General features: G+C 27.3%; 1 protein-coding gene across 1 annotated transcript; it reads right to left on the bottom strand.

Annotated features, from left to right (window-relative positions):
* Positions 1–2658: 2658 nt before the first annotated feature.
* Positions 2659–4681, bottom strand: LOC147810857 (THAP domain-containing protein 1-like). Its single transcript, XM_087160360.1, has 2 exons — positions 4465–4681; positions 2659–3357 (listed from the first exon to the last, which is right to left on the bottom strand). The coding sequence occupies exons 1-2, from the start codon at positions 4533–4535 to the stop codon at positions 3162–3164; spliced, it is 267 nt and encodes an 88-aa protein (XP_087016486.1). The 5' UTR covers positions 4536–4681; the 3' UTR covers positions 2659–3161.
* Positions 4682–10321: the final 5640 nt, after the last annotated feature.

The following is a 10321-nucleotide window of genomic DNA, read 5'->3' on the forward strand; positions in this document are numbered from 1 at the left end:
CAAAGTAGAAAAATTTAACATAGAAGTATTTCCCTTTTTAATCAATATGGAAAAGATATGATTACAAAGTATTTTTGAACTTAAATTTCAAAAAAAAAAAAAAAAAATTAAGATTTTACAACCTCACATGCTTATATGAAACTTTTTTCTGAATTCTTTTCAAGAAATTTCATTTTTTTTTAAATTTCAAGTAGTTAAATTTGTATTTCTTGTAGATATTGTCTGCATTATTTCCAGTAAAAAAGATAAGTTTTAAGACTAAATTACTTCAACTTCTGATGTGTATTTAAATAGAGCTACTTTACATAACTGTTTATTAGATTCGTAGGTTTTATGTGCATTAAGATTTTTTGCAACTATCCAAAAAAGGCATTTACGTACAATCAACAAAATGAAAAAGTTTTAAACACTTTTGTCAGATTTTAGGTTCAAATCAAATCTACAATGATTCTAATATTACCATAAAAACTGAAAATGGGATATAAACGAATACTTGAGTGAATAATAAAGTATTTTATAACTATGAAACTATACTATAATTCACTATACTTAAAATTTTTGAAAAATCATTTTTAACATAAAACTAATATTGCTGAACGGGATAATTGTAGTATGTAGTACATAAATTGCTAGACAAATTTTTAACTAAATATTTCGAATCTCTCAAAGTGATTTTTTTCTTATAGCTAAAATTTGATAAAAGTTTTGTTAAGGAGAGTTCAAAACATTTTCCATGTAACAAAGTGGTCCATATAATGAAATGTAATGTCTATCTTTTCATCATTTGTTTGGTATTTATCAAATTTCACCCGTATAAGAATAATGAAGCATAAAATAAAAAGCTTACTTGAAAATAGAATTTAAACAGCAAATTATACTTTCTTTTATTATCAACACAAATGAATTGATATAAATACTACCTTCTTAAATATAAAATAAGCCTTCGCTCACCTCTATTAAATCATAATTAATAAAATTCGTAATTTTCAAAAGGCAATGTGAAAACCATCTGTTTAGCAACATAAAGTGATATGTAGCAAAAATGCTGTTAACATTTAAAAATTCTGATATTTGAAAAAAAAATTTCTGGATCTTTTCTACTATCCACATAATATTAAATGCAATTAAAAATTTATTTCTTAAACAAACAAAAAAAAAAAAAAAAAAAAAAGCATGCATGTGATATGCCAATACGATGTACGAAAATTTAGTGTCTTAATCGCTATTGGAATAAACAAACCAAAGATCTGATAGCAACTCAATAACATATACTTATAATAATAGTACATATTAGATTTTTAATTATCAGATTTGTAAATAAAATTTATCTAATAGGTCAATGTTTATTATTATCAAAAATAAGAAAAAACATTATCATTTCAGGGATGTATATAAATTTTATTTAATAAATGTAAGTATCAAAAATTAGTGCAATAAAATAAATCTCAAAAGACAATATTTTATCTCAAATAATAGATACTCAAAATGCCTTTTTCAATAGCTTGTCGCGTGTGAATGTCGTGCATCACATTGCTTCGAGCATTTTTATTGGCTGATAACACGGAAGAAGTTTCACCCCTACTCTTCTCATAAGGTAGACCAGTCCGCAAGTCTCCTCCACTGACCACTGAGTTCAGAATACCGAAATTCAAAACAGAGGACGGTGTGACGTCAGGGGAAGGCGTCACTCGGGGAAGGTCTACTTCGACTCGTCGTTTGTTTGGAATCCCAGCCCTTTTACATGCCGCATAATCATCTAACATGGCCTCTGAGGATTTTCTGCATCCCGAAAATCTGGTGTCTGGGTCGGGGATCGAACCCGCAGACTTGGGCTCAGAAGGCCGACGACAAACCAACTGCGCCACCCAGCCATCTATTAAGGAAGACATAAAGTATCGAAATTAGTGTGGTTATCATAGAGTTAAGAGTATAAGTAGAGATGGCATTTGCCACCCTCCTATGAGTAGAAACTGAAGTAACTGTCGGCCATCTTGGATTATGCAAAGCATTCATTATAACCTATGGTTGCATGGCTAATAAATGGAAGTTTTTAAGTGTCAAACAAAACTTAATTTTTTTATTGCTTTTAGTTACACGAAAAAAAGCGCCTCATTTATTACTATTTAGTATTTATTAAAATAACATAACTAAAGATTAAATTTAATCATTTTTAGGCCAAATAATCTAATATTTCATGTATGTAGATTTATTTTTTGACACATGAATGAAAAAAAAATAGTTTAAATTAAAACGCTTTTTATTTTAAACTATTATTTTTTTATTAAATGCTTAAAAAAATTTAAAAAAAAAAAGAAAAAAAAACTTCAGTTTTTTTGTTGGTTATTTTTTCATGCATTTATTAATTTTAGAAGACAAACTTTCCCTTTCATAAATTATATCCCTCAATTGAAGCAGTCATTTTTTGCTGATTGAATCATAGAAAATAATTGAATTTTAATACTTTAAAAAAAGTTGTAAAAAAAATTTATATTTATTAAAAAATTTGAATTAAAAACTTTATATATTATTATATTTATCTTATATATTTCTTTCATTTAGTAGAATAACACTGAACTTTAAATTTTTTTTTCTCAGTTCATGAAAATGAATTTCTTATTTTATTCTTAAAAAATACACAGACATAAAAGAAAAATAAATCATTTTATTTATTTTTACATTTTATACAATCAATTTCCATATTTTTTTAGAGTAAGTACTATCAGAGTTTATTAGTCAAGAATAATAATTCTTCACACACAAATATTAATAATATATGTTGGTTATTCGACAGTAAAATATTGCATTAAATGTATTACAAGTGATAAGAATTTAAAAATATACACTTATTTATACACACATTTTAAAGTACACAAAAAACAAAAATTTTAAAAAACGTAACTTTATTGTTAACAATTTTTTCATTCATTTATTAATTTTAGAAGAAAAACTTTCCCTTCATAAATTATATCCCTCTATTGAAGCATTGTCATTATTTGAAAAGAATTGAATTTTAATAAGAGTTGTAAAAAACATTTCATGCATTAGTTAAAAAATTTGAATTAATACTTTAATTTGTCACGATCTTGTAAATGGTTTTTGCAATAATATTGAAAATGATAAATAGCTTAATAATTATTAGAGTAAATTAATATTTAAATTATTTAACAATAAGAGTTTTTGTTCACTAAATTTTTTTTAATCAATGAATCTGTAAGACCATCAAGCAGATTTATTGTTCTATCAATCATATCTTCTGCGAAATGCTCATTACACAATTTACTACACGAAGAAGGTTTCCAATTAACTCGTCTCACAGCTTTGATCCATAACCGTTTACGATTTTCATCTTTAGGAAAACTGCAAATAAAATTCCAACTTAAAAGCATGAGCATAAAAATCGTTAATTACATAAGTCTTTCAAAGAACCGACTCAAAAGATTTATAATTAGCAATTATAAACAACTTTATTAAAATTTTGATAATTACAGTTAATCCAGTCGATAATTTCAAAAAAAATAAATGCAGTAGCGCAAATAATCCGTTTTCAGTCTATTATGCTCAACTAAAACCCACGACTCCAATATAGATTACCCACAACTGAAACTTTTAATTTATTTCATTAAACTAAATGCATATCAATTATTAATAAAATGCACGAACTGAAGTAGTTCGCAAAATGAGAGTATGGCAGATTTTTGCCAGTTTCTATAGTTCACTGGATTTTCTATTATAAAATTTATCGAAAGGTTTCCACCAAGGTTATAAAAGTGAAAAAAAGTAACAATTTGGGTGGATTTTTTAAATTATGTTTGTGTGTTAAAAGCTCTCAAAAAATTTCATGTTATTCGTCAGTGCAAGAGTGATCATAAATAAAATAGCAGTTGAATAAAAATCAAATTGTTTACAAACTAGACATTACGATCATATTTTTAAATTTCACTTAATAGCAGAGCAACTGTTCGGAATTACAATTGAAAAAGCAACAGTGCTAATTTTTAATGTTTAGATTACGAAATAATGATCAATAACAGTAAATAACAAAAAAAACACACAAAATTATTTGAGAAACTCTTCATGATAGATTTAATTTCATAAAAGCAAAAAATATTGTAGCAAATAAAATAAATACTTTTAACCATTCCCACTAATTCGAATAACACATGATACTATAATTATGCCATATTAATTGTCAATTAAGCAGTATAAAAGTAAACGAAATCACATTATCTCATCTACAATTAGTTTTATAGTTTTGATATTCTATAAGCCACTTAGAAATTCTATTTTGATTCATTTCAATAAAAATTGAAAAGAATCAAGGTTGGGTTTGAAATGAATAGCTAATAGTTAAGAAGAAGAAAAAAAATCTTTAGTCTTCTGACATTAAAGATACAGTTAATTGTAAGAACAGAATTTAAAAATACTAAATTAGAAAATGATTAAGAGAATTGAATTTACACTTACCTATGAAATGTAATTCCAGGCATTTTCTTTGTCCATCGATTCGTACAGCCGTATGCAAAGCAGTTCGTCATTTTTACAAGCAAAATATAATTAAATTCATTGTTTAAAAGGTAAGATAAAGAAAATCGTTAACGAGAAATAGAAAAAAAACGATAAAAATAACATTGATCAGCAAGTTTAACGTGCAGAAGATAGCAGCATTCGAATGTTTTGCATAAACCAATATGGCCGACCGGTTACAGTGATGGCTTCACTGTTACTTTCTCATGTCAACTCTACCTATACTCTTTACTCTATGGTGGTTATGGAGGAAAACAGAAAACTTTTGAAATGCGATTATTATAAGCACAAGTTTTTTTAGACAATGTAAACCATTGTCTAAAAAAACTTTTATTTTCAATTTTTATGGTTTTCTAGCCACATTCCTTATTTACAATTCGACAATTTTGATAATGTTTTTTTCTTTCCTTGAGTCAATATGATTTTGCGACTCCAATTTTTTAAACTTCATTTTCGACAAGCGCTACATGGATGTATTAAGGGTGATTGTTGCTTAAAACCCTGTAATAAACGATTGAACAATGGCACGCATAAGAAACAGTTTTAAAAATGTATAAAAAACGAGCATGTACAAGGAACTCCTAAACGTCCAATTTCTTATTTAAATAAACCATTACAAAATCAATTCAGTGAATAAAAAAAATAATGGTTGAAAAAATTTTATTTTTGTTTGCTTTGAGAAAATAAAAGTATATACACATGCTTAAAGGAAATTTACAGACAACAATATTTAATGTAACGTAGGTAACTATTTACAATTTTAGTTCTAATGATATTCTTGTAAATAAAATAACCATTAGGAAGAGAAAAAAATCTTTTCCAAGCTAAACGGGATGTTTCCGTGTAAGAAAGGCATATTACGGTCATAATAAGGCATAGTGGCAAAAGGCAAAGTGGTCTGGAATTTATTTAAGGGTTTCGATTTATATCTAATATAAATTTAGACACTGTTTTGCGTTTATTGGGGCAGGAGAAGAAGGGGTAGAAAGTTTACAACACGAGTAAAAAGTTGCTTATCCGCATTTATAAATATTTTTTTTCTTACAACACTTTTACGTAGTATACGTAAGATTTTTTTTAATGCGTAAGTATTTTTTCAATTGCCTACTAAATGGTTTATGCAGTAAAAAACTATATTTAAAAACAGATGTCTTTGATTTCAACTACTGTTTAAAAATGTATGTGTATTTAGCCGATCATGTAAAAATAAAAGTGCAATATTGATTTTGTAATGGCATCATAGAAATTGATTATTTCCTATTCATTTTTTTTATTCATGTGTTTAGTTTTGTTTTAAGCTTTAAAATGAAACTGAATAATGAAACAATTTCTCAGCAAATAATTATCATGCTTCTTTCAGGCATTTGAGATATCTTATGTAAAATGTTTACTAAAATTGAGTATATTTTATCTTAAGGAGCAAAAGTTTAAGAATATCTACAGTTGGATTTGTAATTTCTACTTGACTAAGTGAAGAATATTCATTTATAAAAGAGAAAAGTAAAAATTACAGAGAAGTGAGTAAATGCAGCGATATTTTAAGATCAAATTTCTTGTCATTAGTTATTTATCAATTTTGAAAATTACAAATAAAATTTAAAAAAATAAAAACATTGAAAAATTTAAATTTTTGTGGAAGCGCTTTCACAGGAAGATCAGGACAATAGATTATACGAAATTGAAGTAGCAATTTTAAATACTAACTTCATTTTCGTCTTTCACTACTTTATTTTAAATGAAGATTGTGATTTAGATACTGTAAACAATGTATCATTACAAAATTTTAAAATTGAATCAGATAAGTATTTTGTAAAGACGACAGTATATAACCTAAAAATTACTTCTTCTTTTTTTGTTATCTACATAATTCGATTTAATAGTGCAGACATTTAAATACAAGTTAAAGCTGATTTCACTGTATAGATTTCAATCTGCTCAAAATAATACAAAAATAATACAAAGCAAAAATTCAATAACTAATTCTTACAAATAAATTGAAAATAGAAACGTCCTGTTTCATTTTAGGAAGTTCATGTATAGTTGGATATGCTAATTTAAGATAATACGAGTTCTTTATGTTAAAACAAGCGAGAGAGGAATTTCAAGCATATAAATAATGTATTGTTTCTGTATATAGAACAATGTAGAAGTATGTAGATAAAACATTTCATTTGTAAAATATAAAAATTAATTATGGTTAGGTAAAACGCAGTAGGACTTGTAGAAACTTCGATGTTTAGATTTTTGATTGTATACAATCCATTGGATTTGAGAAAATGTTGAAAATTCTTTTTTTTTTCTTTCGAAATTTTCATCGTTTTATATATTTAACTCCATTGATGCTGTTAAGAGCCTCCCATTTGTATAAACTCGCCGTACTAAAACATCCAATAAGTCTTTCGCTATTGGTTTGTGTTGAGACTTAGCCATTTCAATGTGTCAACATTGTTGATTTGAAACCAACAATTTGTACCGTTTTGTGAAAGAAAAAATGCATTGTCCGGCCGATCTAATTTTCTCTAGCAAGAAATTCTGCAATCGGGAAAATATGACTTTCTAGAACATTTCGGTAAACTCGTCAATCCTTTTTGCTCTTAACGAAAGTAATTTAACCCACACCAACATCAATAAAACATTCCAAAGCCTCCCCCTAATGGGCGTTTTGAGAATGTTTCTTTTCTTTTATCATGCCAATAGTTCTTCCATCCTTCTGGTCCAATCAAATATCATTTTTTCCAACATAATAAAAAATTATTTCCATTGGTTGTGTTTATATGCTTAATCAATTCCATTGGTTTAGATGTTGCTTAAAATTATTTGAATATTAAATGAGCAACGAAAATATTGAAAACTCAATAAACTTAAAAGGCAAACAACAGTCAACGCCTCCTATAACTGAAAGCCTCCATACGGTTTTTTTTTTAGATAGTCCGATCAGACCACTATGAAGGAAAACCAATTAGTGAAAGAACCATTTAATATGAAATCTATTAAAAATAAGAAAGTGGTAGCAAATATATGTCTAAAAATTTGTATGAATAATTTATGAATATAATTGGTTTCTTTTCTTTACTTGTCAACCACTACAGATTCAATTCTCAGATATATATGATAAATTTCTCTCAAGTACTTTTAAAACAGAATTTTTTAAATAATCTGCGTAGACTACTTATTAGAAACCGCGTGTAGAGGCTTTCTGATGTAGGAGGTGATCCAACAATACACTATTTACCTACCTTTCAAAAACAGATGATTACAAAATTATCTTAGGATAAATTTGTCTGGAAAAATTAGGATGAAATCTGAAATATAGACGCCTTATATTACAAATTCGGATTGGGCACGATCTTGTATTTTACATGAATCGAGAAATACTGCTGAATAGTTTTAATTCTACTAATATATGCATCAGTTTATTTGAAAAAATTAAATAAAGAAGATTAAAAATATATATAGAATTTATTCCTCTATCTCCGCCTCTTTGATTTATGAGTTCATCTTAATGTTAATTTCACTTTTTGAGCACATCCCGTTACTTCGAGAGCTTATTAAATTAAGCAAATCAAAAACTGTTTGTATTCAATTTTAAAACTCGTTTGTCATTGCAAAAAATAATTCCACGAAAAAAATTCAATAATTATTATTATTATTATTTTATTTGATATTAATAGAAAACTTCTGAATTGTAAGATATACAAATTTTTACATCCTTTTAAAGAAAGTAATTTTAAATTGGGAACAATAAAATTTGAACGAAATCACCAAAGAAATCAAATTTTAAACATACCACTTTTATAATATATTTGGGTTTTAAATTATAGCAGTGTTTGTAAATGTATTTTAATACTACTAGGAATTTCCCCTTTTAAATATATCATTTTAACGTTTAGAGATCTTAAAAAAAGTATTACCCAAAAGTATTAGATTTCCTTAAAAAAATAACATGTGGTATGGTCAAAAAATATTAAAATATCGAGGTTTTTAAAGAATCGGTAACCCCTTTAAAAATCATTGTAAGATCCATGGAGATCCTGTTTTTTTAGAATTTTTACCGTGAGCAAAGTTTGTACGAAATCCCTGATATTGCGGAAGTAAGAATAGCTTAAATTTCTTGGTAGTGAGATTTTCAAACTTTGCGATATTTTCAGAAAATATTTTCCTATCCAAAACTATAATCTAATTGATTTGGGCCCATTCCTTCTATTCATTTCGGTTCATTCTTTGACTTTGAAAAGGTATTTTTTATTGAGTCCGTTTCTTAAGCATGAATTTTAAGTATTATCCATTCTCTTAAACACGTGGCTTTAGTTACATCGAAAATAAAAAGTTCATCTACAAAAACTTGTTTCATCTTTAGCACAAAATTTTATCACTTGTCCACATGAATTTATTCTCCAGTAGTAGTAATCAGAGCAGGAATTTTTAAAACAGAGCAGAATTTTCGTGCAATTTATATCAAAACATAATACAATAATATAAATGCAATAATACGTGGTGCCGAACTGAAAAGTTTGTGTAGATTTAGATGGTAAAGAACAAAACTCATAAAAAAACATTTTAATTTTAGAATGTTTTCTGAAAAAGTAAAATGTCTCGTGACGATCAATATTTTTTAACAGTTAGCTATTTTAAGGAAAGAAAGAGTTGTGAAGCGTAATGAGGGTTTCTGCCTGTTGGCACAAAGCGTCATTTACCTATTAATCGTATCTAGTTAGACCAATAATTGAGGTCAAAAAACATAAAAGCATTTGTTGTTGTCAACAATTGACGACAAACAACAATGGTATAACTGAAAGCGACGTTGTGTGAGTATCTCGATCCCGATTGGTTGTTAAAACATGGCATTTTTTTAACTTTAGCAACTGTTCTTTTCATTCTATTTCGAGTAAGCTAAACGAATCCTTTCTTATAAGGGACACATTCCCTATTCTTTCAAAAAGATTTCAATTCTTTCACAAAGATATGAATTCTTTTTCTATACATTTTGTACTTAACACAAATACAGGCACAAAGCCATGTGTAAACAAACTAATTATGCCTCGAAGTTGCCAGGTACACAAAACAAAATTATAGCATGGTTGCGTAAACATGCATAAACAAATAATAGATCTTAGTAAAATATGCAGACGAGAAAGCATTAAATTTCAAAAAACTCGACGTTCGATACGGCACAATGTTTAATTAACTTCACGTTAATTAACATCCTAACTTGAGTGGAGAAACTTAGCTCAACCTTAATACTTCATTTTGCTTATAAACCACGATTTTCCAACTTACATGAGGCCGGAGGCCGCAATTAAAAACAACACTATTTTATGTTTGAAGGAACATTAAATATTACTGTCAGATTTTCTTCAAGTTGTACAAAACAAAAGTATGGAATTAAAAATTAAAATAAGGAGTAGATTTTCAAAAATATTTAATTGCATATTAAAAAATTCTCTCTATAATAACTTTCTTGTGCACCTATGTATTAAACAGTTAATGTGCAACTGATATCAAATTGCTCAGGTATAAAACTTAAAATATTTAAAACACATGCAAATATTTTTACGAAAATTGTCCTCAAAAAAATTACAACTGACATATTTTAAATCTCGGGCCACAAAAAAAGGTTTCGCTGGCCGCCAGTTGGTAATCACTGTTATAAACGATCAGCTGGCACTGACGTCATAAGTAACGTGTGTAGACATCTGTAATCCTCTTTTTCTTGATGTACAAGTACCATACCTGCCAACTTTCACTCTTTCCGAGAATGGATTTTCAGAGCGGTTGTACAACAATAACCGAAAAACAA

The sequence above is a fragment of the Parasteatoda tepidariorum genome, chromosome 4, assembly GCF_982258835.1.
Source record: "Parasteatoda tepidariorum strain Cologne lab strain chromosome 4, Ptep-v5.0, whole genome shotgun sequence".
Lineage (NCBI taxonomy): Eukaryota > Metazoa > Arthropoda > Arachnida > Araneae > Theridiidae > Parasteatoda > Parasteatoda tepidariorum.

What these genes read in the sequence shown, in the direction of transcription:
- LOC147810857 (XM_087160360.1), bottom strand. Translation starts at nt 4,535, where the DNA reads ATGACGAACTGCTTTGCATACGGCTGTACGAATCGATGGACAAAGAAA. An exon ending in CCTGGAATTACATTTCATAG is followed by an intron (nt 3,358 to 4,464) that starts GTAAGTGTAAAT and finishes TTTTATTTGCAG; the next exon opens with TTTTCCTAAAGATGAAAATC.